General features: G+C 43.2%; 2 protein-coding genes across 5 annotated transcripts; one reads left to right on the top strand and one right to left on the bottom strand.

Annotated features, from left to right (window-relative positions):
- Nucleotides 1–346: 346 nt before the first annotated feature.
- GPR161 (G protein-coupled receptor 161) lies at nt 347–11,939 on the bottom strand. 2 transcript variants are annotated; one of them, XM_027816997.2, is made up of 6 exons: nt 11,831–11,939; nt 11,304–11,733; nt 10,061–10,785; nt 8,427–8,531; nt 5,044–5,163; nt 347–3,050 (listed from the first exon to the last, which is right to left on the bottom strand). In XM_027816997.2, the coding sequence occupies exons 2-6, from the start codon at nt 11,669–11,671 to the stop codon at nt 2,803–2,805; spliced, it is 1,566 nt and encodes a 521-aa protein (XP_027672798.1). In that variant the 5' UTR covers nt 11,672–11,733; nt 11,831–11,939; the 3' UTR covers nt 347–2,802. The 2 variants fall into 2 exon arrangements, with proteins under 2 accessions (XP_027672798.1, XP_005433415.3); XM_005433358.4 differs by lacking the exon at nt 11,831–11,939 and having other exon boundaries at nt 11,304–11,761.
- A 1,138-nt stretch (nt 11,940–13,077) lies between these two features.
- TIPRL (TOR signaling pathway regulator) lies at nt 13,078–26,977 on the top strand. 3 transcript variants are annotated; one of them, XM_055710514.1, is made up of 8 exons: nt 13,078–13,210; nt 14,378–14,476; nt 18,067–18,246; nt 19,090–19,189; nt 20,328–20,459; nt 21,457–21,552; nt 22,295–22,357; nt 23,934–26,977. In XM_055710514.1, exons 2-8 carry the CDS (start codon nt 14,448–14,450, stop codon nt 24,081–24,083), a joined length of 750 nt encoding a protein of 249 aa, XP_055566489.1. In that variant the 5' UTR covers nt 13,078–13,210; nt 14,378–14,447; the 3' UTR covers nt 24,084–26,977. The 3 variants fall into 3 exon arrangements, with proteins under 3 accessions (XP_055566489.1, XP_055566490.1, XP_055566488.1); XM_055710515.1 differs by lacking the exon at nt 13,078–13,210 and adding an exon at nt 14,078–14,099; XM_055710513.1 differs by lacking the exons at nt 13,078–13,210; nt 14,378–14,476 and adding an exon at nt 14,986–15,237.
- Nucleotides 26,978–27,352: the final 375 nt, after the last annotated feature.

The raw sequence follows: 27,352 nt of genomic DNA, 5'->3' as shown, positions 1-27,352 counted from the left end.
GCTCCTCGTCGCTCCCGCACCCCCGCAGGTTCCGATTCATAACGCCGGGGAAAGGGCGGGAAGAGGAAGGCGCGCTGCCATTGGCGAGAGGGCAGCCCGATGGGGCGTGGCCAGAGGCAGGGGGCGTGGCCTCCGCTCCCCCGCGTTTCGGGCGGTACGCGATGACAGGGCGCTGCTCCGCGGTGGTGGCACCAGCCCGACGGTGAGACCAGCGCTCACCCCGGCCTGCCTGGTGCTGCGGGAACGGCCTCCGCTGCCAGGCTCGCCCGTGAAAAGTGAAGTACTCCGAAATAAACTTAAGTTGTAGTAGCAGAAGTATAAACACGCAGCACTGACTATTGGAAGCTGGAAACGTTTCTTTTTTCTTCTGTATTTAAAATGGGGATTACAATTTTATAAAATGCGTGCATTTGTTCCTGACTGCTTTTGTTAATGACAATTCAACTGAGATAATGACTCTGGTAGTAAGAGAATTATGGAAAGGTTATAATGTGTGTACAAAAGGATTAACAACATTTACACTAAATAACAGATTAGCAAAATTAACATCGACAGCCAAATTCAGTCATGGTGTAAACAGATGCAACCCCACTGACTTGCCTGAAGGCTGAATTTGGCTGAGTACCTGCGTGAAAAACGTGACTTTTACACACGAGTAACAATTTTGTGCTTTCACACGTGCCTTGGTATTTTTCCTCCTAAATATACACCGGTTTAGGCTAGCACCACAACACATACGCGCCCACGTGTGCCCTTTTCACAGCCACAACTTTGCTCAACTTGTTTGGAAGCAGGAATATGAAATAAAAGGGACACAGATAGAATGCTTCAAGCCACCCAGGGCAAGTGTATACTTTACGGAGCGCAGAGTACTACAAGCAACTGTGATAGCAATGATGACCTCAGCGCAAGACATTTCCTGGCAAATACTGGGATTTTTCTTTTTTGACTGAGTGCCCACAAGTGCCAATTTATCTAACGTACTAGAAGCAAAAAATACCGGAGTGAGGCCCTCGCTATTATTAGTCATTTCATTCCTGCATTATGCAAAGAACCACCTTACTGGTGCTTAAGTGTTCTTGCTTTAACAACCTGTTCTTAATCAGTAAACCATGTACTGAATTTTAAGCATGCAGTTATATCTTACATGGGAGTGTAATGGGATTCAGGCTAGCTCACAAAGTCAAGCTGCTTTGTCCAGAGATGGACATAAGCTCATGTGGAATACAATTCTGAGTTGGGAACACAGACAAACAGGATGTCTAAATACAGTACTGGACTGAGGCTCTGCCACAGTTTGCTTCTGTGCTTGCAAATGAGTTGCACACAGCCATAATTTCACAAGTGTACACCCAGTTTTTGCCCAAATGGAAACATCCTGCCCCTGATGTCCAAACAATCTGCAGCAAAAAACTCATATAAATCACTTCTGGGGAAAAGTGAAGGCTAGGGCGAGCAGACACAGAGTAAACAAACGCAAATCCTTGGTCCTTAAGTCCGTTTGCTACCGACACCCACCCCCAAGATATCACCCTATGCACTTAGGTCTCCCTCTCTTTGAAATAAGCAGTAAGGCAGGGCTGTAACCCCCACAAGGTAAGGAAGGGACCAGCCCAGGAAGGCACAGAAAGGTTCCTCAAGCCCACATGCTTGTATGATATACCTCATCCCTCTTTCCGTAACAAACTTTTCTACCTTGCAGCTTGTTTCATTGCCAGCAGCTTGACTGTGGCCGAGTTCCCTTCTTTGGCAAGCAGGGCTGATGAAACCTCCCACAAAGGCCTAACATGGTAATGTCTGTACAGTGCTTAAGAACATGCAAAGTGCAATGTAAGTGCCAAATGTTCTCATTTTAGAGATTAATGAATTAATACTCCAAGAAATAGATGCACCGAGGTAACTATAGCTTAAATACTACATTCCCTCCTGATTAAAAAAAAACAACTGATAGAAATTGTCTTTCTAGAAAAGATGAATCCTGAAGTGGTAACACCTTATTTATATTCTGTCAAGCTTACCACAGCTGTAGAGTACCATTTTAGTAAAAGCAAAACTGGGGAAGTGAATTGAAGTTCTCAGAGAAACTAAGAACTCTGCACTGATGATTCCCTCAAATATAGTCTCTGTGATGTTTCCAGCACAGATCTGCTCCTACCTATTACATCTAGAGAAGCTGGTGTCTTACAACACAGAAGCACTGCACAATCCAATTTCAGATCTAGTAATGTGACTGCTGAACAGCCAGAAACACCCACTAGCAAGGGTAAGTATGACGATACTCTACATAAGCTCTCCGAAAAGTTCAAGTTTTGCCCTTAGTGAAGTCCATGTTCCTCATTTGGGAGTCTCTGACAGAAAAGCTGCATGTGGTATCCAATGCACGACCTATCAGAGCACTCCAGCTATTGAGTATAAACTGATTATCCTGGCGGTCAGAAAAGGATCAATGCAACATTGAAATAAACACTGCATATACTTCTCCATTTTCATTCCTGTATCGGCTTTGGCCAGTAATGGACCCAAGACTCAACAGACTAATGATCTGGTTGATGAAACCAAACCCTGCATTCCTATGCACTGTGTGACAGATTTAAGACATGGCACAAGAGTCATTAGCACCCTAAAGAGTAAACAAACACTGCTGTAAAATGTTGATTTAAGTACCAGAATTCAGCTGGTTTTCAAGTGCTGAAAAAACACCGACAGCATCCCAAAAAGGTATCCTGGTTCTGTTGTAACACTAACAGCTGTAGTAGGTCCTGCTTAGTGGTTTCATTCAGTTTTCTTACTCCAGTGCTCCTGTCAAATATTCCCTTCATCGATGCTCTGCAACTTAAGTCTTTGGCTAGCATGGGGTCTGATACCACGCCGTGTGTTCATACTGCTTCCTGGCAGAGTCCGCACAGGGAACAGAGCTCCTGGTAAAGCATCTTCCCCAAACAAGCTGATTTTCACATCAGCTTCAATAGCTCTTGCTAAACTGGATGCGTAACTGTCCAGAGATTTATGGACTTCGGCTTTTACATGAAGAACAGAATTCTTTGCAGCTTCTGGAAAAAAAAAGACCAAAACCCAAAACACCAACACATCAGAAAAGTAACAGTTGATCAGTATGGCTGCACAAATGCTTGAAGACTAACACTGATCCTTTTGTAAAGGTATAATCATGCCTTCTGCAAAGTAACTAACCTACAGAGCGCACGTACTAGCAATAGCCAGGATAACCAAATGGTTCATAGAACATAAAGGTTCAGAGTGACCTCGATAGGTCAAGCAGAGAAAGACTGCCTCCAAGTGAAAAAAAAAAAAAAAAGATCTGATGAAACAAAGTGCTTATACACGTTTAACTTAATGAATTAAGTTTATGTTGAATGATTTTCTGAATCTGAACCTGTGCACGCTGGATTTTTTTGGTCTTAATTCAAATGAAGTCAACAGCCTGATTTCTGCTTACTATCTCGAGTCCAGGATCAGGGACAACAGGAATTGTCTGGCATCAGGCAAGACATCCTGCAGATGACAGAAACAAATTTCTCAATTTGTACTTGCCCTGCTGTAAGCATGACTTACAGCCTTACAGCAATTCTCAGTGCATTTGAACTAAGATCTCACACTTCACTGACATGAGCAGTGCAGTCTAGGAGCTATTTTATACTATGTTTTAAACCCAAACACCAGATGCTGTGTTTATGGATTAACGGCAACCAAATTTCAAGTGCTTCTTCCAAGCAGTGATTAAAATCAGCAGTCTGCTGTTCTTAGGCTTAAATTTGTTCCAGCCGCACTGTGGGAGCCACTTCCAGTGGGGAAGCCACAGAGCTCGCCATGCCAGGACAGGTTGAAAACTGCAGCTGCAGGCAGTAGTATACTTCTTCCCAACCTTTTATTACCTTGAATACACCTGCTCTTCAGTGTTGATGTAGTTGTTTTTGTAGCATCTATATAACCACCAACACATTGAGCAACACAGGTGTTCATCCTAAACACAATTCTTCAGTGAGGCACCTGAAATAAGTTAAAGTCTCAGAGATTCTGAAAAACCTGAGACATACCAGAAAGAACTGCTAAACCTGTGGGGAACTTTTGCACTAAGGCCTCCTCCTTTCACTGCACTGCACAAAAAATCAGATGTCTGCCCCTACATAATCACCAGAAAGATAATGGGAAACGTACGATAATGCAAAAATATCATAAAAGGAAATAATCAGCTCACGCTGGGAAGAGGGCAAGAGTGCATTTTGCCAAGATGTTTGAAAAGAAAGGTTCACAGGAAGAGTCTTCTCATTTCAGAATCATAAAAAAATCAGTCAGGTTTTATTATTACTTGACTCTTAAAAACATTCTACTCATTTTTGTAGTGTCCACAAACATTTGTGTTTAATAAATCCAGTTATTACCAAGTCTACTAGTCCATAACTATCAGCTTAAACTAACTTTGCCATGTTTTACAGACGATCACAGCACACAGCAACACTTTGCTAGCACAGAATCAGAGTTGACTGAAAAAAGTGCATGTGGTTCATCTGTTTTCCTCTATCTGCTGAGAAACATACTCAGTAAGTGAAGTAAAAGTTAAGTTAAAAAAAGTAAGTGAAACACAATGAAATTCTATTCAGACCATTAAAGTCTGTAAATGGAAGAATTTCAAGTCTGTGAATGACAAAGTTAAGAGCAGGCAGCAAATGAGAAACGTTGGGATAATGGAATCAATGTATGAGGGCAGGAAAATGTATTCCCTGAGAAACACAAAAAAGACTGCAACAGCCACCAGGTGAGTAGAGTTACAGAGAGGATACTGCTGTGCAACATAAATAATATGTATGCAGGGAACCCCAGTTTCTAACTCTTTTCCCTGCCTGTTGTTATTTGAGAACTGCAAGAAAGACCTGATCTTACTTTCTGTTGTGCCTGCTTGAATAGTCAGGTCTGTCAAGGTGAACAGTGGTCAGAGATGTTTTAAAACAATTCTGAAAGACATGGGAGGCTTCCTGAGCAGGCAATATAGGTAATTCTGAGTTTTTCCACATTTATCCCTAAACCCACCTTTAATTTGCTCTATTTCATCTTCAAACGTCACTGAACTCCTCCTTCGAGGAGGACAAATGCAGTGTGGGGCATGAGGACCATCTGAGCTATAATCTTCAAGAAGCATTGCATCTGTTCCTGAAACAAAGCAAGAGTTCTCAAGCAAAACAGAGAAACAATATGATAAAATATTTAAGTGGTGGCAAAAACTCTTTTGGTCCATAGCAGTTCCTTCAAAGACTGTCTAAACCCAGCTTCTCTGAGTAAATTTCAGCCTGAATTAGAACAGTGCACAGAAAAAGAATGAAGTCAGAGTATTCATTCAGAAGATTTAGAAATCTTTTCTCATTAGCCATCTAAAAACCTCAAGAAGCTCTGAAATGCTCAGCTGCAGAGCTCTCAACAGGACAGCAGACATAGGTGAAACCTTACCTTTAGTAAATAAAGGGTAAAGTTGAGGGCAACTTTCCCCATTTCCTGATTAAGAGAAGAGGCTAGCAGTGGCTACCTGAGAGGCAGACGACCATAGCTGCTAAATATCATGCTTGTAATCAGACCTGGATGGAAATCTGAACTGGAGAATTTTTCTGTTCAATTTAGTTTGTTTCTAATCTATTTTGACTTTCTTGAAATGTATTTTAATGGGGAAAAATCCCTTGCTGGTTGGGAATGATTTTTGTCCGGTGAGTCTTTTTTCCAGTTTAGGACTTTAGTTTTTGGGGTTTTTTTACCTCCCTGCATTTGCTTTGCACCTTTACAATATAAAACAGAGTTTACGAGCACAAGCAAATTCATCTTGGCATCTCTGCCACATCTTTTGTTTTCACACAAAGGGCAAAACTGCAGCCTAGACCTCCCTTGCAATGCTGGTCTCTGCTGTGTAAGGGAAAAGCAGAGCAAGCATTTAGGGGAGACACTAGAACAGTGCTGAGTAAGCTGTCCTCAGGTAAGCTGCTACAGGAAGACACAACTTGCACACATTCGATGTGTGACACTTTACTATCAGTCCATTTACTCCTGTGATGTGACAACAGGCCTAGGACAAAGAGCCTTCACAGGTTTCATAACTCCTCCGGATGGTGGCTTCACATCTTCACCCACTTGACTGCTTTTAATCCCGAATATATTCTGTGCAAAAAAGAGGTGTTCCAGCACCCATTTTACAGAAGTGAAAGACATCACTGGGGGTATACCTCTAGACAACACACTAGCTGCTCCACAGCTCTAGTCTTTGCTGACAATTCATTATGATATAGATTTTTAAGGTGAAACTTGCATGTTATGTCTTACATCTCCCTGCAGCGCACAAAAAAGAGAACGACTTGCTGCCCTAATACACAGTTCCAAGTAAGCAAACAACTTCTGTGCTATTCTGTGAATTAGCTGGGTTTGAGGCTGTCTACTGAAAACAGTCCACTATTACTGATCTGCAAGGGTATCACAGCCTCCTCAGAAACAGTGTGCAATGGAAGGGTGGCACTAGGAAGAAAAAGATACTTTCTTCCATGGAGCAGAATTTTAGTGGGTTTTTTTCAAATGCACGAGTTCAGTGTGTTTTTTCAAATGGGGTTAGTGAAGAGACTAGCCCTTTATTCTTACAGGCTGGATCTTTGTCCTTGGAATAACTGATCTTAAGGCAGTATTTCTAGCAATTGGGACTGAGGTCTCCATATTTTGTGGCAGCTGACACCACTTGGATTATTGTCCTTTCCTGCTACTTCATCTGTTTTTCACATGAAGAGCCCAGCTTCTGTTTACCAGGCCACAGGATCACATACATCAATCCAGGCAGCATTGAAGACTGACTAAGACTTCTTTCTGCTCTTTAGTTCCTCACAGTAAAGGCATCCAGTGAAACAGTATTTCAAAGTGGGTCCTTGTGTATCCATTCCCAGGCTATGGACCCTCCATAACAAACAGTGGCACTTCTAACAGCATTTGGTATGCATTTAGTTTGTTCATTTGTTTAAACTGATCAATACCATTCATCAAAAGGTGAAATGAAAGAAAAAAAAAAAACTCACAATATCCTCTTAGCAGAGGCAGTATCCTGGTTTCAGCTGGGATAGAGTTTTCTTCTTAGTAGCTGGTGCAGTGCTGTGTCTTAGATTTGGTGTGAGAACAATGTTGATAGCACCCTGATGGTTTTAGTTGTTGCTGGGTGATGTTTATAATAAATGAAGGACTTTCCGGTTCCTTAGGCCCTGCCAGTGACAGGGCTGGAGGGGCACGAAAAATTGGGAGGGGACACAGCCAGGACAGCTGACTCAAACTAGCCAAAGGGGTATTCCATACCACATGACATCATGCCGAGTATATTAGCTGGGGAAAGGAAAGGGGGGGACACTGGGTGTTATGGCATTTGTCTTCCCAAGTAACCGTCACGCGTGATGGAGCCTGGCTTTCCTGCAGATGACTGAACACCTGCCTGCCCATGGGAACTAGTGAATTAATTCCTTGCTTTGCTTGTGTGTGTGGCTTTTGCTTTACCTATTAAACTGTCTTTATCTCAACCCATGAGTTTTCTCACTTTTCCAGTTCTCTCCCCCATCCCACTGCTGGGGGAGTGAGCGAGCAGCTGTGTGGTGCTTGGCTGGGGTTAAACCACAACAGGCAGGTTTACCAGGATGCTATTCTCCTTCATCACATGCAGCTGCAGAATACCCATAACAGTCATAAAACTACCAGCCTAAAACAACTACCAAAATAAATCCTAGCTCCACAGACTTCCTTTACAAAAGAAAGAAACAAACATCTAACACCAAGGAAATGTTAGAAGATCACCCTCTGGTGACTCTAGAGCAGAAATATTCTTTAAAGTAACTGCAGTGCAGTTAAGGAGTGGTAGCTGAATTAAATGCCAAAAAAAAAAAAAAATCTAGCTACAGTTCTGCACAGAAAATTACTAGCGAAACTCTTTTGCCCTTTTCCAAATCATCTTCAATTGAGAGATCTCAAGTAGTGACAAAATCATAAGCTGAAACCACCCTAAGTGTTTATGTTTAGACTGCAGGATGAGCAAGACAAACTAGGAAACACACAAGCACATTCTCCACAGAACTTCGTTGCTCTGTTCCTTGTGGATACATGTAAACTCCCTGAAGAATGACAGAAACTACAGGAGAAGGGCACAAAAGCTGCGAGTCCTGTTCCCAGGACACATTATTAAGGGAGGGTCATCATTCCTTAGAGCAAACAGTATTTTGCAAGTAAATATATTGACAGCAAGGAAGGAAAAAGCAACTGCAGCAGTTTTGTTGTAACAGCTGGAACTGATACTTAATGTCATCCATCCACCAAGAGACATCTGTGTGTGTAAATACAAAATATCCCAGAGATTTCCGCCAAGTTACAAGTGCAATCTTCTGCCCAAAAAGAGAGAGCAAGAGACTTTTAGTTACCTGAATCCTGTGAGCAGCTGAAACCTGTCTCTCCTGTGCTGCTGCTGTTTCCTAATGGTCGCCCACCTGCCATGAGGGCAGTGAGATGAGGAGATAGTCCCAAATCTGCAAAAGTGTTGTTCTTGTTACAAAATGAATGTTTAAAGGGTCTGCTATAGTAAAAACCTCTTTGGGTAACACCCACTCTACTGTTTTTATTATTCTACATATAAAACTTACCTTGCTGATCCAGACTGCACAGCATCTAGACTTCCCATCTTTGAAATCCAGTCAGCAGCTTTCAAATATCCTTGGAGTCTTCCCATATGGCAAGACTCCTTTCTACCTGCACCATCTCCCTCCCACTCTTTCTGCAATTGCATGTATTTTATGTGCCAGATGGACTGAACACAGGATCATACACACTCCAAGAGATTGGGAATATTTGCCAGACACCTTCTAGACAGAGAATAACCTGGCAGCCACCAGCAGCTGTGACAGCCCATTAGTGTGGCAGGAAGCCCGTGAGTGAGGCTGGGGCACAGCAATGCCTGGCTTCTTTCAAATCTCCAAAACAAGAAGAGACGAGACTCTAGGGAAAGTGCTGTCCTTGGATCCCACTTCAAGATTTTGTTGTGGGTTTGGTTGGGGTTTTTTCCCCTCCCTATCAGCCTCGAGCTAAGACACCTGATAAATTTGAAGTTGTCAGTTTCTTATCGCATGGAAAGAGAAAGAAGTTTCCTGTCTTTCCCTCCCACCGCAGTTCCCAATGTATTCATCCACAGCATCTCATGGATACAGATTTCCCAAAGCTCCTGCAGTTTGTCATGTGGCTGCAGCTGCAGAACTCTTTCATTTAGATGGGTCTCTCCCAGCGATCCCAGGTTGCAGGAAAGACAACAGATGCCTTGCTGCTTTCCCCTTCCTTCTGCATTTTAGATCTTCACTCCCAATTAAATAACTTAAGTTCCTGCCTTCGCGTGAAATATCCCAAGGGACCCAATGAAGATGTTTTTGGATGCTTCCGAACAGGACCAGGGAAATTATTAAAAAAATAATAAAAATCAGAATTTTGTTGCATTTCTACTTAAAAAGAACCAAAACCACACCAAAACAAACTCTGAGCCAATGAAGCTCTCAGCCTGCAGCTCAGGGAGACACCAAATAGTTTTACTCTTTTACATAGTTTTACTTTGTTTATGATCTTTTCTTCACAGTCATTAAGCCTAAAAACCAAATTTACAGATATAGTAAGGCCAGTGTAATTTTAGTGGATCTCAGAGTTGTAGCACAAAGCCAGGAATCAAAGAACAAGCGCTGCAAACGTACAACTAGTAGTGTAAAAACCTGGGTAACATAAAACAACAGGCATATGAAAGGAAATACTTGAGAGAGAAAAAAATAAATGATCTGTTAACCTCATCACTAGGTCTTCTCTAGCAGAGAAAATTTTACTAGAGAGGAGAAAGAGGTTAGCTCCCACAAAAATATTCTCCTTTCAAGGGTCTATGATAACCTGAACAAAAGACTGCTGAAACTTCCAGAAACATCCCACTTTGTTTACAGAGCCCTGAAACACGCCAAGAAGAAGCGGGCATTAAATCTTGCTCTTACTGGTATTCAGGAAGCATGTCTTTTACGGCCAAGCATCTTACCTGTGATCCTATTGGAAATGCTGAATAACCTCGATGTCCTGTGTCGCTGAACAAAGGACTCACGATAATACCGATCCCCAAAGCACATTCCTAGTAGTTCCTTGCGCACTGTCTTGTTCCACAGTCCATAAATTAGTGGATGGCAAATGGCACTGGAAAAGGACAACCATGTAGCTAATGTCTCCAAGGCAGGGGAAATACTATTTTTTCCCCAAAGCGCCTCTGATGTAATTACTACCATGTAAGGCCCCCACGTAATCACGAAAGCACCGATGACAACCAAGATGGTTATGAAAGCTTTGCACTGGTTGGCTGAGTAGACAACCCCTTGGAAAGCATTCCGTCGGCTGCCAGAAGAGGATGTGGAGGTGCTGGAGTTCTTCCTCCCATTCTTCTGGGAGTCCTCCTCCACAATGACGATGCTACCACAGTGGATTTTGCGGGCCTTAATCCTTGCCACGCGGAATATGAATCCATAGCAGATCATCATGACCATGAAAGGCAGCAGTGCGCACCAGATCTGCCAAAAGGCAGTGTAGCCAGCCTCTTTATGCCAGGCCACCACACACATCCACTTGAATTGGTCAAACTCTAAAGACGACCAACCAAAAAGGGGAGGGAGACAGCCAATAAGGGAATGTAGCCACACATACACAAGAGCTACCACTGCTCTGTTGCCCGTTATCTTCATCGGGTAAACCATCGGGTACAGGACAGCGTAGTACCTGGTGGACAAGAAAAGTGTCAATAGAACAAAAGACATACAATAAAAAAACCCCACATTTTAATGATGTTGATAATTGGTTCTCTTTTCTCCAAACCTCAAAGTGGGCTCAGGGACCTTGTTATAAAAATAATTACATATAAAAATACGTATCATTGCAGTCAAGATTGTAAAACTTAGCTGAAGGCACATGTGCAACTATTAAAACTGTCCCTATATGTGAAAGCATGCTTAGGATATAATCTGGAATTTTAAGTCATTATTGTTTCTCAAGTAGTATGTTATTTTACCACTAATAGCTTTAAAAAAATCTAGATGCATGTCCTCATTTTGCATATTGACGACTTTGCTTTCTTCTGTTCTGTATCAGAATTTCACAAGGGGCTGAAGAAAAAATAACACTACAACAGTAGGCAGTGTTACCCACTGCGGTGCTTCTCAATTCTATGAGCAGCCAACAAGTCACTGTATGGAATGAGTAGGCAATTTGTTAAGACTCATTAGAAAAGAGCTGCTCACCTGTCTATAGCTATGAGTCCAAGAGTAAGCATGCTGGCTGAGCTGATCAGCATGTAGAGCAGGGCTGAGAAATTGCACCAAACAACTCCGAAGATCCATTCTCGCCTGATGGAGCTGGTGACAACAAAAGGTAGCACCAGTACAGAGAGTAGAAAGTTGGAGAGGGTCAGGCTGAACACAAACTTGTTGCTCAGCGTGAGAAGGTAAGATTTCCGGTACAGGGTGATGACAATCACCAGGTTGCCCAAACAGATGAAAATAGCAATGACGATGATAGCGATGGACTCTGTGACTCTGACCGCCCCATCTTCCTGCGTGGTGAGGTTCCTCAGGCCCTTCACATTGCTGAGGGAGGAATTGCTGCTCATGGTCAAAGCGTGCAGAGCTGGAGCAGCCGAGACATGCTGAGCAGCTGAGACATGCTGAGCAGCTAGAAGCAGAACAATGCTCAAAAACATTCAGGCAAGATTTCTTCAAACTCTCTTCAAAGACTGGAGGCTTTTTTGCCTGTGTTAATTAAAATTTACCTGTAGGATGCAGGAAACCATTTTAGATGGGAAAGCAAAGAGGCAGGAAATTGCCTGTGGGTACACCAAAGAGGTCAATAACGGTGCCAAGCCTAAAACAGGGAAGAAACTGTCTGAAAGACAAAAAGAGGTGGAGGGGAGGAAACAAGGAAGAAAATTAGCACATTTTACTTTTAAATTTTCTAAGGATCTTACTTGTTTCCAAGCCATACTTGCCAGCTGTGCATCTCACCCAGTCCCTTCATCTACGCTGTGAAGAAAGAATGTCACCATCAGTCCTTGTTTCTCTCACTTTAAAAAAAAGTGACTTTAAAAAAAAATCTGCAGTTTGATCCTGATTGTTACTTTGTATTCTGCCTGTGCAGCATTTGCTGGTGATCTGTAGATGCCCGGCTAGTCATATCCTGCTGACTCTTTCTTAACAGTTGCTCAGTAATGTTCAAAGAGTCAGGGATCGCTGCACATGCTCTCCTACCACCTCTTCTCCCTGTCCATAATCACCTTAGCTAGAACACCAATTCTATTTTACTGCCAAAACTAAAGGACTGGGAGAACTGAGGCTCAAAAGACACCCCTGTCGAGAAATGTCTGAGAAATTTTAACCCTTGACTTCTCAGTGTTGGCTAACATCCATCCCACTGACTCACAAGCTTGCTTTTTGAAAGCTTGGTATTTCTCCCAATTCCTTAAGCAGCCTTCTCCCTGCTGCTTCCAACAGGCACTCCTATCTACTTAATTCCATCCATCACCCATCTGCAGGCCAACGTATTGAAGAAAAAAACACCACTTATTCTTGCGCGTATTCTTGCAGATACACAAGCCAGAAAACTAGAGTCTACCGATTAATATAAAGCTGATATTAGCATTTCTTGGGAACTGAGGACTCGGGGAAAGTTACCTCAGCTAAGGCCGTGGCCGTGCCCACCCGCGGCTCCCGGACGGGCGGTACCCAGGAGCGGCGCCGTGGCCTGATGCAGCGGTGCCAGGCTGGAGAGCCGCGGGTTCTCCATGGGTCTCTGCGCTTCCCTAAAAGCATAATCGCAGGTATGACTGGGCCGTGCTTTGTCGCACATCGCTTGGCGCTTCTCCAGCGAAGGTCTCCGCCGGCTGTTCCAAAAGCGCTTCTCCTCAAGTTTATCTCCAAACACGCCCGCGGCACCCGCGACCCCGCCGGGACGCCGAGGGGCGCAGGGCTGGGAAAGGCGGCGCCCCCCGAAGGCCGCGGCCCCTTCCCGGCCCCTCAGGGCCCTGCCGCGCCCCGGGGGAGAGGAGGGGGCGGCCGCGGGGGGTGGTGCCCCCCCGGGCAGGGCAGGGCAGGGCAGGGCAGCGTCCCGCCCCTGCCGGCACACACAAAGGCAGCGGCGGCGAGCGGCAGACACGGTGGGTAGGGACAGGGGGTCGCCATTTTGCCCCCGCGCTCCCTCCGGCAGTGAACAAAGGGCAGGGTCCCCCGCCCCGGGCACCCACCGACCGCTCCGCACCACCACCGGGTCCCGCCACCCCTGTTCCCCCCCCGGCCGCCGGTGCCGGCACCGCACTCACCGCCCGCCGGAGCGGGAGGGTTCGGGTCACCGCCCCCGGGCCCCCCACAGCCGCCGCCGCCGGCGGAGAGGCCTCGAGCCGCGGCCCGACCCTCCCCCCGCAGGGCCATGCCCCCTCCCCGCCGGCCCGCCCCGCCGCCTCGGCCCGCCGCGCCCCCTCCCCGGCTCCGCCGCCCGCCATTTTCCCTGCGGCCGCCCCCAGGCCGGCGGGCGCCCCTCTCAGCCGAGCTCAGCCTGCGTTGCGGGGGCCGCGGAGCCTCCAGGACAGCCCCGGGCTGGGACTCCGCCGCCGCGGGCAGAGCCTGGCCGTGCCCCGGCTGGGGGGGGGCACCGCATCCACCCCGCGGGCCCGCCCCGAGGCGCAGCCGCCGCTCCCCGCACCGCTGGGCTCCCCGCAGCTCTCCCCCGCTGGAAACGCAGGAGACCAGTTCAGAGGGGAGTGGGGGGTGTCCGCTTTTCACAGATCAGGTGAAGGGGCTTGTCCCGGCACCACAGTGCAAGACAGCTGCCGAGAGAGGGGCAGACCCCGACCGCCAGACTCCCTAATCCCCGAAATGCTGTTGGAAGTAACAGAGAGCGGATGGGGGGGGGGGGGGGGGGGGAAAAGTTGTTCTCCCCCACCCGAAACAGGACATCGGTGAGCGCAGGGTGGATGATAATTAAATGCCACGCTTATGCATCCCTAATTCCTGGCTTCCCCGTGTCCTGGAAGGCCTTTGAGTGCAAAGGTGACTGCTCTGACTTGAGCTTTGCCGTGTTTTGGTTGCGCTGTGGTTTTTGGAAGAGAGGGGGAGTTTTTCACGAAACGGGCATCGCATTCCCACAGCTGCTGTCTCAGCTTGGCGGGTCTAACACGAGCTGGGCTGCACATCGTTGTGCCCCCACACAAGGGGAAGCTCTCGGGGAGCGTCTGTCCTTTCCATGGTGCAGAAAAGCAACACAAGCATCAGGGCTGGAAGTGTAAATTATGTTATTCTCAACCAGTTCTTCCGATGCTTTTCCACAGGATTTTAAGTTTACCCTGCCATCACGTTCTGACATTTTCAAAATGCCATCTCCGGACAGCGTTCAAGACTATGCCCAACCGGCACAGGAGATTCCACACGTATGTATGCACCTGTGTGTGTAATATCTGCAACAGCAGAAGGCGTCTGTGTGTTGGGGCTGGGTGATGCTTGCTGAACCTTGAAGCATGGCCAGGGAGAATGGCTCGGCACCATTTGAGCGTGGCCACGGAGCTTTAGAGCTCCCCATGACTGTTCCACCTCCCCGTGCGTAGCACCGCCGCAGAACCCTGCGTTAGCGGACACGCACGTTTTGCACCGGCTGCTGCTGCCGCCGCCGCTGCCCGGCTCCCCGGGGACAGGGGCTCAGGTGAGCTCGCCGGTCCTTCGCGCCCAGCTGCCCGCGGCGGCGCCGGGCACAGGAGGCCGGAGGCCCGCTCTCTCGCGGTGGGTGGAAGGAGGTTCCCGCCCGCGTTCTCACCCCCGGCACGACGGCTCCGGGGCCCAGCACCTCCGGCCTCCCGCCCACGGCCCGTCCCCGACACGTCATCTCCCGCCGCCGCACGCCTTCCGGGCTGCGCGCGCAGGAGCGTGTCCCCGGAAGCGGAAGTCCGCTGAGGCGGCGGTTCCGGCGGCGCCGTTGCTGCCGTGAGGGGTGCACGGGCTGCGGCGGAGCGGCGAGGCGGGGCAGGGCAGGCGCCGCCGCCCCTTCCGGCCCGTCTTGCCTCCTCCTCGGCGGGGCCTTCCCCCTCGCCTCCGCCATGCACCCCGTTTTCCAAAGCAGCCGGCGCGACTTCACCTTCGGGCCGTGGAAGCTGAGCGCCGCCCGGACGCACATCATGAAGTCGGCGCAGGCCGAGAGGTCGGGCGGGTTTGGGACCGGCCGCGGGGAGGAGGGGGACGACACGGGGCCCGGGAGGTACCGCCGCTGCTCGCCGCCCCTCCCCAGGGCGCGGGGAGGCGGCTCGGTGGGGCCGGGGCCCTCGCCGCCCTGCTCAAGCCGTGACATTCTCGGGGCGCGGGGGACGCTGTTCAGTAGCTGTTCAGGGCCAGTAGCTGGGGGAGGGGCGGGTGTTGTGCCCTCTCTTTTTGCGAGGCTAATGGCTTGGGAAACTGGGATGATTTGAGACACAGATGGTTTCCAGAATTTTGTTTTTAATGATTGCTAACCGTTTTGGAGACCTAGACCTCTACGAACAAAAGCCTGCTAATTAGAGGTCTGTTTCTCTTCATTATTTTTTAACGGTGATTAAAGTTCTTTTAAATGTGGTCCACAGGCTCTCATAAGCTATTCTGTGATAGCGGCTATTTTAAGATAGTGGTTTTCATAAAAGAAATACTATTTTCCATCTCCTTGTACTAATTCCCACACTTATCAAACCACTGGAGAAAATGTTTCTGTGTCAGCATCAAGTACTTGAGTCAGATTTGCTCATGTGGAACTGAGCAGTTCAGCTGTGTAGCGCTGTAGCTGACCTTGGGCAGTTGAATTTGACAGATACTTCTTAGTTTCAATATCTGAAATACATACATGAAAGTCTTGTTGCTTTTGTTAAATGTATCTTCATTCATGTGTGCTTTTAACTTTTTGGAGGCTGGGTGGTTTTTTTTTATGAAGCCCCATGTCTTGAAATCTTATGCTTTTTTTTATCACAGTAAACTACGTAAAAGTTTGGTTTTTTTTCACATAACAGCATAATGCTGATTGTTTTTTTTAAAACTGGATATCAGCCTTAAAACAGGTAAAAAATACGTTCCTTCCTCCATCTTACGTTCAGTACCTGAAATAATCTTCTCAAACTGCTTCTTTTAATTTTTGCAGTTACAGTTAAGAAAACTTGAATTCTGTGTTTCAGTAATTTTTCTGTAATGAGGATTCAGCATTGAGCTAAGTTGTACCTGTGTCCTGCAGGGGAAGGAGGGGCTACCTTTAAGAGTATCCTATTTTTATGGCAGGTTTCTGAAGCCTTATTTTGTAGGATGCTGCCTCTTAAAAATGAAGATCTTTATTCCTAAGATCAGGAGGACGTTAACTCAAGAGATACTTGAACTGCCAGTCTAGAAGCCAAATTGCCTGCTGTACTCATCTTCTGATCTATTCAGTTTCTTTAACTGTAGCTATGTTAAAATAAACAGCCACCTCTGTAATATTCAGAAACTACCTTTGTCTGTTTAGATGTTTTTGAGGGACAAACAGTTTTTCAGAATGTGTTGAAAAAGGCTGAGAAGTAAATTTGGAAGAGCCACAAAAGGAGCTTGAAAGAACACAGAGGATTTTGCAAGGTAGGGAAGAGAAATCCAAAATTAGCCGTTGACCTGTAGGTCTTGATACCTAATGTGAGATCCCCAAAACAAGTCATCCACTTTAATTTGAAGAGTCAAGAACTGCCTAGTTGCAGTGCCTTTCGTCGGCTTCTTTTTATAATGTATTTCTTTGGGCATCTTGCCTTTTTTTTTATTGCTTGGGGAACATAATTAGTATCTGTAGAAGTTTTATTTCTGGCAAACTTCTATCACAAAAATCCCTCGGCAACCTCTGTGGAAAGGTGAAGGATTAAACATGCAAGAACTCCTTTCTGTCCTGGGGTTGGTCTTTGCAGGTCAAGGGGCCTACACTTAAAATGGAAAAGTTCATAACGTTCTGCCTTCTCTGGGAGAGACATAGGATCATATTCTCCAGATGTATGAATTTGCTATTTTTATTTCAGGCTCGTTAGCATAATGTTCTTTTGTATGCAGAGTTACAGAAATTACCACTTTTGTTCAGGAATGCCTTACTATCAATGTGAATGTTACACTTAGGGCACTTTTTTTTTCTCTCCTCCTTATAAATAATGTGTTTCCTAAAGTTTTCTTCTCTCCAAATGTTGTATTTTTCTTTTTGATCTTGATCAAGTAAAGTAGGTAGTGGTAGAGAGGAAAAGAAAGATATGAAGCCTTTTGGTAAATAAAATCAGTATGTATATAAAGTGGTGTTATATACGTGTGTGTGTGTATTTATATGTAGTGTATGTATATGTGTACATATGTATACATAAGTATAAAGATTGATGTAAAACAAAATGTGAAATGTTTGAGATTTGCTCAGGGATCATGCTTATTTGGTTCGTGCAGTACTTTGTCCGGTTGGGTCTTTGGCTGCGGTTTTCATGCGTAAGGTTACAAATACCACTGTGTTCTCTGCCAGCTTGGGAAAGGAGTAGAGCGTGGTAGTGTCTTCTGCACTTCTCACGTACTCTGCCAGTCTGTTTTGGCCCCTTTTTGTAGGCTTCTAAATTTGGAGGTATGGACCACTGTGTAGTGAATTTAAGCTTGTTGACAATGAGTGTTTGTTCCTAAAAGTTAGCAAAGTAGTTCATGGACCATCCAGGGATTTGCTACAACAGGTTGAAAGCTGCTATTTCATGCTGTTTGGATAGTGTTTTGATTCCTCCCACATGAAGCTTTTGTACAAGCCTGGTGGAGAAGGAATGTTTTAGGAATACTTTTGTGGTGGAAAAGTCATTTTGGATCAATGACTGCAATTCATATCAAATGAGTAAACTGGGAAAACAGGTGTTTTGCGGAACATATTGACAATATGTCTTCTGAATTACCATGGTCTAAAGATTACTTACTCCAAAACAAGACTGCTTTCACTGAACTGTAGCTGACTGATCTCTCTTCATGGGACTTTTATTTTTCTGTACAGATTGGCTGATGAATTACACATGCCTTCCCTGCCAGAGATGATGTTTGGAGACAATATCCTAAGAATACAGCACGATCGTGGTTTTGGAATTGAGTTCAATGCAACAGATGCTTTAAAATGTGTCAATAATTGTCAAGGTATGATCAAAGTGGCTTGTGCAGAGGAGTGGCAAGAGAGCAGGTACAGTATTTTATCACCAGTGGGCAAGTACTGGTGTGTTGTATGTGAAACGGTCATAAGAGCTCAGTCTGTTCTTTTAATTACTTTGAAGACCACGTTACATTTGGTTCTGCTGTAGATACAGTGTGGGATCACAGAAGTCACTTGGCTTTTCTTTGCCACTATCATCCTATCTGTTAAACTGGGTCAACTGTATTTTGCAGTTGCATCTTGGCTTTCTTAAAATAAACTACAAGTTTAACATGGCTTAATGCTCTTTCTGTTTATTTAAACTCATAGGGCCTCGAGCATTACAAGATTGTATGGTGTGGGGTTTCAAAGTGTAAAATGCTGTACGTGTTCAAAATCTTAGCCTTAGGAAAATAGCAGAACAATTACCATGAACGAGAACTAATTGTACTGCTTAGTATTTACCAAAGTAGCGGCAGAGCACCTAGAAATAAAGCACAGAGAGAAATCAAAGCTGTCACAAAAACTAAGGCAAACAGCAGTGTTATTGATTGCTGTGTGTTATCAGCAGATTGCTTTCTGCCTGCAAAGAAAAAATGATCTCGAAATGGGAATTTTTCAGCAACGTTGAACTAAAAATTTTTTTTTTTTACCCAGGACTGAGATAGTGTTACCAGAATTCCTGTGCTAACGCTTTTCTAATAAATTATGGAAACATATATTGTAAAGGAAGCAATACTATGTGATTAAGTCTTGATGTTGTCATTGCAGCACAGGCAATGTTGATGCTTTTCTTCTTGAGGCGTGTGGGAATCGTAATATGTAATCTTATGTGAGGCTGTAATTTTTTAAGAATAACTACAAAGCATGCTGTTTTCTTATTTATTTCTTCAGGAGCGAGACTGAGCACACTAAGGAAGTTGTCAAGCCATATGATTGGACTTACACAACAGACTACAAAGGAACATTGCTGGGAGATACCGCAACATTAAAGGTAACTATTTTCACCTTGTTAAATGCTGATTGCCTAGTCTTTCAGACAAACACTTCTGTTTTGTGGTTTTGGGGTTTTTTAAGCTGTCATTTACCTTATAATAGGCTTCTGTAAAATCTTTCATGCTTCATGGTTTTTGACTTCAAGATATAGTTTGAGTTTTTCATGTCTTTCAGCATGTTGTCCTAATCAAATCATGGCTTATTTTAGTAACTCTGTGTGTGTGTGTGTTAAAGCATTTTAGGATTGTATAAAAGGGTGCCATTGTGTCCCTTAGGGAGAACTTACTCAGAGAGTAAAGCACATGGGAATCTTCCGTACTTGCTGGATGCCCCTCTGAAGCCCTGAGCTCCTCACACACAACAGAACTAGTAAATGTGTAATTCTCTAGTACCTTTACTCTCTGTTGCTTGCCTGTTTGTCTAAGCAGATCTGTAGGTCAGTCTGCTTTCAGTGGCTTTGTTTTTCTGCAGCAGTAACTCCTCATACTTAAACTCACAGGCTCTCCCTTGTCTTTATTTACTTTAAAGTAAGACTGAAGATCCCACCTTCTCTTTACTGGATACAGATTGCTTGCTACTAAGCAGATAATTGATATTAATCCACTAGGATTGTGTTAGGTGTAGATCATTGGAGTTACTCTGGAAGTAAAAGTGCAGCATAGGAATAAACGATGTCTTGTGTGTATATGGAGCCCATGAGATAGAAATATATAGGCACTTGATTTCCATTGCAAGGCTTTATTAGGATCATGTTCAGGGTTTGTAGTGGGCTAGAGATATTAAAATCCTGTTTATAACCCAGAACTTTTATCCCTTGTATGTTAAACACAAGGCATCTTGAAATGTTTTCAAGTATCGAGAGTGAGCAGAGTTGTTTGCAGCTGAAATGCTACTGAGCCTATACCCAGAGGGAAGTTTATTCAGAATTTTCCACTCTTGGTTTTTGCTTTGATTGATGTTTCCTCTTGGAAACTTTGGGTTTAATTTTAACTTGTTTTCTTAGAATGTTTTAAGCCTAAAAGCTTTTTTGACTCCAAAAGTAGCAATTGTGGGATTTAAAAGATCAAGAAAAATTTTATGTAGCTTGGCAACAAACTAACTCACTGCTTCTAACTGTTCTTAATCTTTTTCTTCAGGTTGTTCCTACAACAGAACACATAAATACAGAGAAATTGAAAGCCAGGGAGCAAATTATGTTTTTTGAAGAAGTACTTCTGTTTGAAGACGAACTTCATGATCATGGAGTATCAAGTCTGAGTGTAAAAATAGTGAGTACCGAGAGGTGTATACAAGATGCTTAGTGACTCAGTTGGCTGATATATGCAAAATAAAGTAACTTTTTGCATGTTGTTCCTTCTGAGATTTAAAGTTTAAAATGCAAAGCTCTTTATTGTGGCTCTTAGAAATAAAATCTTTCTTTCTGTCAGTTGATTCAGGGAACAATCTTTTCCCTCTTTCTGCATCCTGTATAACAATCTTTTGAGACACACTCTGCCCTGCTGTCCAATGATAGTTGTAGTACATCAACAGCCCAAATTTTTACTTTACTACTGAAAGCTCCTCACACTATCTTTCATTACAAATATCAGATTGTTGTGTTTTAAGCCCAGCCAGTGACTAAGTACCACGGAGCTGCTCGCTTGCTCCTACCCCCAGCGTACCCCAGCAGGATGGGGAGGAGAATCGGGGGAAAAGGTAAAACTCAAGGGTTGAGATAAGAACAGTTTAATAATTGAAAAAAAATATTTTTAAAATAATAATAATAACAATGCTTGTAATGAAAAGGGGAGAGGAATAAAATCCAAAGGGAAGCGGAAAAAAACCCCAAGTGATGCACAATACAGTTGCTCACCACCTGCTGACCGATGCCCACCCAGTCCCTGAGCAGCAATAGGCAGCCCCCAGCCACCTCCCCCTAGTTGATATACAGAGCGTGACGTCCAGTGGCATGGAGTATCCCTTTGGCTAGTTTGGGTCATCTGTCCTGGCTGTGTCCCTTCCCAGTTTCTTGTGCCTCTGCAGCCTTCTTGTTGGTAGGACCTGAGAAGCTGATAAGTCCTTGATTTGTTAAAAACATCACTCAGCAACAACTAAAAACATCAGTGTGTTTTCAGCGTTGTTCTCACACCAAATCTAAGATACAGCACCGCACCAGCCTAAGAAAATTAACTCTATTCCAGTCGAAACCAAGACACTGATGTAGATAAATGCGTGCTTAAAGTAAAACTTTGTAATATGCTGAATGGAACATCTTTATTTTTGCAGAGAGTTATGCCTTCCAGCTTTTTTGTGCTGTTGAGGTTTTTCTTGCGAGTTGATGGCGTGCTTATCAGGATGAATGATACAAGGCTTCATCACGAGGTAAACCCTTATTTGCCATCATGAATACAGATGCTCCCTTGCCATGTTACTTTCAGAGAAGACCTGCTGATATTCCTGTAATTTAATACTGATGTTTGAGGGCATAGAAGTTACCTGAAGTTTCAAGTGTATTTTATTATTGTGGTGATGCTGAAGTAGCAACCAATTACTGGATGCCATGGGGCTTGGTATCGTATGAGCAGAGTAGGCTACCCCTCATGTGAAGTAATCATTTAAATAGATTTGACAGATGCAGATTAAAGAGGAAGTACTAGAAGGAAAATAGCAGTAAATGGTGTGATACTGTGCTTACCCTCATCTCCAAGTCAATGTTTTTTGGCTTGTCTAATACATGACTGCAAGTTTTAACTTGCAAATAACTGTACCACATTGTGTTCTAGTATCTCATAAATAATATAGAATCTGAGTTGTGGTTTGCTTATTTTGTCTAGCTGTATTCATACTGATGTAGGAGTTCTAGTTGAGTAAAGATTAACAAGCATATTCAGTCATACAATTTTTTCATGCATACACACAGAAAGGTGAGTTTTGGGAAAGAGAACATTGCTAAGCATCTTTCTCTCTCTTTGTGAATTTGAACGTTATGTTTCTGCTCCCAGATGAAAATCTGTGGTCAACTAAATTCAAATGCTTACTAAATTTAGTGTGTTTAAAATTGTTATTTTGCACTGATACTAGATAATGATTTTGTAATTATTTTTTTGTCATTTTTTTCCCTTAGGCTGACAAGGCCTACATGTTGCGAGAATATACATCCAGAGAAAGCAAAATATCAAGTTTAAAGGTATTGCATTTTAAAAAAAAATATTTTTTGTCTGCTTTTAAAATGTTTTATGGTTAGCATAGGAAGTACTGTGTAAGTCATTCTTTGTTAGGTTTGGAACTGATACAGGGGAAAAAAAACTTTCTGCTTAGGCAACATTTATTTTGGTGATTTCACATTTGTAAATGCTCAGATCATGTGACAAGATATAGGATTGGGTTACTTCTACTTTTGAGTTAACAATATTTTTATTATTATTTTACGTTTTCATAGAACTGTTCAGCCACAAAATCAGATAGTCCGTGTCCTATGATGCTAAATTTCAGGGCTGGCTGTATGCTTGCAAGTGGTATTAGGGGTTAAGATCTGTTTGGTGATAGACTCATTCAGTTTTTCTCAAGTAAGTTTAGCAGTTCACCATAAAACTCTAGCAATGGCTCAGAATAAGTTGTGGCACACTTGGAGTTGCAGCTGTTGATTTTTATTCTTGACCAAACACCTGATCTTGGGTGTTCCTTTACTTTCCTTCTCCCTTGTTTTTTCTTCACTTGTAAATGTGTTACTAACCTTCAGAGGGAGTATTTTGGCAGAATGCTTTTCCTTTTGATAAAAGGGGCAGTGTATCATTTCTTAACAACATGTGATTCCTATAAATGGGACTGAATCCAGACGTGAGCTTTTTGATAGTTTTGTGGGTTTGAAATATAAATCAGTCAGCCAGGTTTCACCTATGCTGTTAAATAATTTTTCCTGCATGTTATAGAGAGGAAATGCATATGGCTTTTCAATTCCCTAGATCAGCTTGCATAGGTAAAGCAAAAAAGATTCCTGCTTCGCTTAGGTTTGGAATAACTGAAACAGCAGTAGAATTCCTTGCATGTTAGTGATATCCAGAATACAGAGTGCATTTGAATAGCTCTGGATAACAACTTTCTTAAAGAATATTACTAGAAAGTTTGAAGGTGGTTTGCTCAGTATACAAGACATCTGATGGGAAAAAAATGTGTGTGGTGAAGTTATCTACAGGAATCTCCAGAGAAAGATACAAACTTAATGAAACCACCTAATTTATTTAAACATTAAATTAAAATCCAATGAGTTTTAGTATTTCATATAAATGTCTGTGCTGAACTTCATAAAACTTAGGATACATGTCGAGGTATATCAATTAGCAATAGCTAAACCCAAGCAACTCCAGTGAATATATTGCAATGACTAGAAGACCTTAAGCATGGGTTCCCTGGTGGCCATCCTGGTCTCACCTAGAACTAGGACCTCAAGAAGACTGTTTGTTACATTTAGATGATAAACGCATTTTTTTAAAACAAACATTGTAGCTGTTCATGAATGTCTCTGACTTCCTTGCACTCTTACAGTCTGCTGCTTAAAAGCATTAAATAGCTTTCCTTAGCCTGTTGGTCCATATGAGTAAAAGACTCTGTACATTTGAAGTTATAAGGTAAATTTTAATAATGATACTTTACTTCAGGTGTTTAAATCAGGTAAATTGTAGATTAGTTGTAAAAGTTTGGGTTTGGAATACCTCCCCCTCTTCTTTTTTTGTTTACTTGTTTCCTGTAAAATTTTTGCTTCTTAGGATGTTCCACCTTCACTGTTCACGGAACCTAACGAGATCTCTCAGTATCTACCCATAAAGGAGACAATTTGTGAAAAACTAGAATTCCCAGAGAAGTTGGAGCCTAAACCAGCAGCAGCACTGGAAACCATGTCTGTTAAGTCTAAATAAATGTGACTTTATATGGACTTGAATCATGTAACCATTGCCATGGGGGATAATGTGATCATGTAACCATTGCCATGGGGGGTGGTTTCACTACTAGTGGAATAAAGAATTTGGCTAATTTTTCTGTAGCCCTAAGAGAAAACATTTCAATCAGGTTTTGCTAATGGTGTTTTTTTGTGGTTTTTTTTAACCTGTATCTGGAGTTAATGATAGTCTGATGGTGAGTTACAGTTTTCAATGGCACTGGAGAAAGAATCTCACGATTAAAAGTCTAGGTTCTGTTTAGTTCACCAATTAGGCAGGAGTATTGTCTGGATACCCTCCACCACAAACACTTCTATGAAGATTTTGTTATTGCTGTTCAGATACTAAGAGACTAGTGGAGTCATAACATTGGCATGATTTTATTGAGAAATTGTCCATGGTGTAAAAAAAAAAAAATAAAAAAAAAATCCTCTGCATTTATTTTGTGTACACATGTTGCTTGGCTTCCCCTACTGTGAGCTGGTAACCAACTAAGTTACTTTTTGGAGTCTCTGATCCAGACTGTAACTTAAGATCATTCTTGCTTCATCTGAAGGTAGATTTAAGGAGGAAAAGAAAAAATAATTGCAATTGTTTGACACTATATAAAGGTAAAATTACCTTATTTGTGAGGCAATAACTCCAGAGCAGGATTAAACCTGGAGGCTAACAGAGGCACACACTGATAGCTATGTCTCTTCACAAATACTAATCTGATGTCAGCCAGATTTCTCTGAGCAGCTCTGGAGACCATTGCTTGTGGTCTGTATGCTGCTACAGTCACATAATCTTGCAAATGCATTGTACTGCATTGCCCTCCTGTTGGACATCGCGGATGATGCCCATGTATGATGGTTGTACTGCCCTGACGGTCAAATTGCTACATAGAAGTGTGGCTTAAGGCTGGGGAAGAGAGGGGTGTTTAGTCTCTTAATCCCTAAAGGGTTGCTTCCCTAAAGGATGCTGGTATTTGCAGTTTGAGGAACAAGATCCTATATACCGTTAAAAGGTTGCTAACATATTCCAGATACATCATCTTGGTTTATTTTTAAAATTTGTTAAGTTCTGGTATTAATAGAAGTGATCTATAGTCATCTATGTATAGTTATGGTTTTAACTCAACACTTTGTAGATTAAACTTCAAATATTTATATTGATTTTGGAAATCCTAAATTAATGGTTTGGCCTAAGTGAGGGAGCTAAACAGACTTGTCTAGGTTTACTGCTCATGCTCAGTGAAGTGCAAGAACCAAAGGACTGTAGCGAAAAGTAGGCCTTGTGGTTTAAGGTGATAGCAGATAAGAATGTGTACACATTCTGATGTCTTGGAATTTTTGTTTTAAAGTCTTCATATTCTACACTGCATGGCTTAATAGAAACAACCCACCTCAAAACCTGGTATTTAACCAGGTCTTTTGAGAAATGGTTTTCACTTGGAGAAGAGCCTGAGGTTTTTAGAAAAAAGTGTACTGCCATCTGAGTGACTGGTTTCTTAATTAAAAACAAACACTACACCCTTTCACTTTTATTTGAGGCAGCCTGGTGTAATGAATTAATCATAAGATTGTAGGGCAGCTTTTCCTATGTCACTGATTTACTCAGACCACAAGGAAGTCACTTCTCTGTGCCTCAGTTCCCTGTATGTAAAAATTAGAGTTAATACATGCCTACCTCACTGAGGGTCTGTGAGGATTATTTTGTAAAACATTATTGATTAGAATATCTTTCTTTGGTTGTTTTTTTTTCCTGACTACACCTGCAGCCTTATCTTTGGAATCCTTTGGAAGGGATTACTGCAAAAAAATCCTATGACTCATGGGATCAGATGAGTGAAGAGAACTGAAATTAAACACTCTCTGAAAGAATTTATTATCAGCCAGACATGATCTGGGTAAGCAAATTTACAGCCACTTTGAATTAGAGGTGAGGTCCTCTATTCCCCTTTACAGTCCTGAATTCTGTTGGCTTTTTTCATCTTCCTTCCTGCACTTCTTCCCTAAAGATTTTAGTGTCAGGATGAAGAAGGGGCTGCAAATGATTACAGCATGGAAGTGATCAAATTTAATTTGGTAACAGAAAATTATTTAGGTCCACTCCAGTGATAGAGGGATATGGGGAGAGAGTGAAAAGGAAGGGAACAACGAATGGGGGGTGAAGAGAAGCCAGTCATGGCATTTCTTTTACTCTGAGCATATATTCTTTTAAATGCCTTAAAGGCTTACAAAAACACACTTTAAGCTGGTAGTGATTGAGAGGAGAGCTGATGTAGTGCTAGCATGAACCTATATCTGCATTCATTAATTACAGTTGTGATTTCAGTTTGGTCAGTGATGCTGATAACATTCAGTGATGCTAATAACATTGAGCTCCATTGGGCTAAAGTATAGTTGGGGGGGAACTGGCAGCATGGACACCTACGGTTGAGAAGGTGCTCTGCATGTTTAGCTTATACTGTGTATTTTATCTTGTCCATCACACACACTGATCTGTGACCTGTTGATACAGTTGTCTTGAATGGACTTGAATCCTGACTCTATAGCTATGTGATACCCATCTGTTGTGGGTGCTCTGTGTTTCAGTAGAACACGTGTTGGGGGAATCACAAGAGTGTGTTTAGGAAGTTACAGTTACTACAAAGTAAAACGTGGAGCACTTTGTGACTCTCTCACACCACACGTTACCAAGAAGCAGCAGCATAAACCGGTACACCGTAAGCTCTCTGGTACAAATTTTCCACAGAAAAGTACCACTACGGATAACGTAACTTGAGGGGGAGGGAGTGGGGTGATTCTCCAGCTGTTTTGTGGCAAGTTTAACATGTGACAATTTATATTCTTTCCTGTATGTCGCTAAATAAAACGTACCAAACATTTTATAGTTCTGTTTTTATCTGAGCAAAATAAACTAAAATAACTGCTCGTGGTGCTGAATTGTGCATGCTACTAAGATGTTGGGTCTGTGTGCCTTTGCCTTTCACCAGACCACTCCAGGTAGTTACGAAAATAAAGTGAGACCTTCTCAAAACAGGGAAAGAGCCCCAGTAGTGGGAGGAAAATGAAATATGTGTTACTATTTCTATGAGCTTCGTTATTGCCATGTAATGGATGCAAAACCGGTGGGAGGAGGTAGGATACAACTAGAGAAGTAAAACTGGCAGAGGGTGTGGACTTCATTGTCTGGAGAACAGCAGGACAGTTTGGATGTCAGCTGTCCAGTGCTCGGAAGGGTGAGCGATGGCAAACTTGGAG

Source organism: Falco cherrug, chromosome 5 (genome assembly GCF_023634085.1).
Source record: "Falco cherrug isolate bFalChe1 chromosome 5, bFalChe1.pri, whole genome shotgun sequence".
Taxonomy (NCBI): Eukaryota; Metazoa; Chordata; class Aves; order Falconiformes; family Falconidae; genus Falco; species Falco cherrug.
This window is presented reverse-complemented; position numbering and strand designations above follow the sequence as displayed.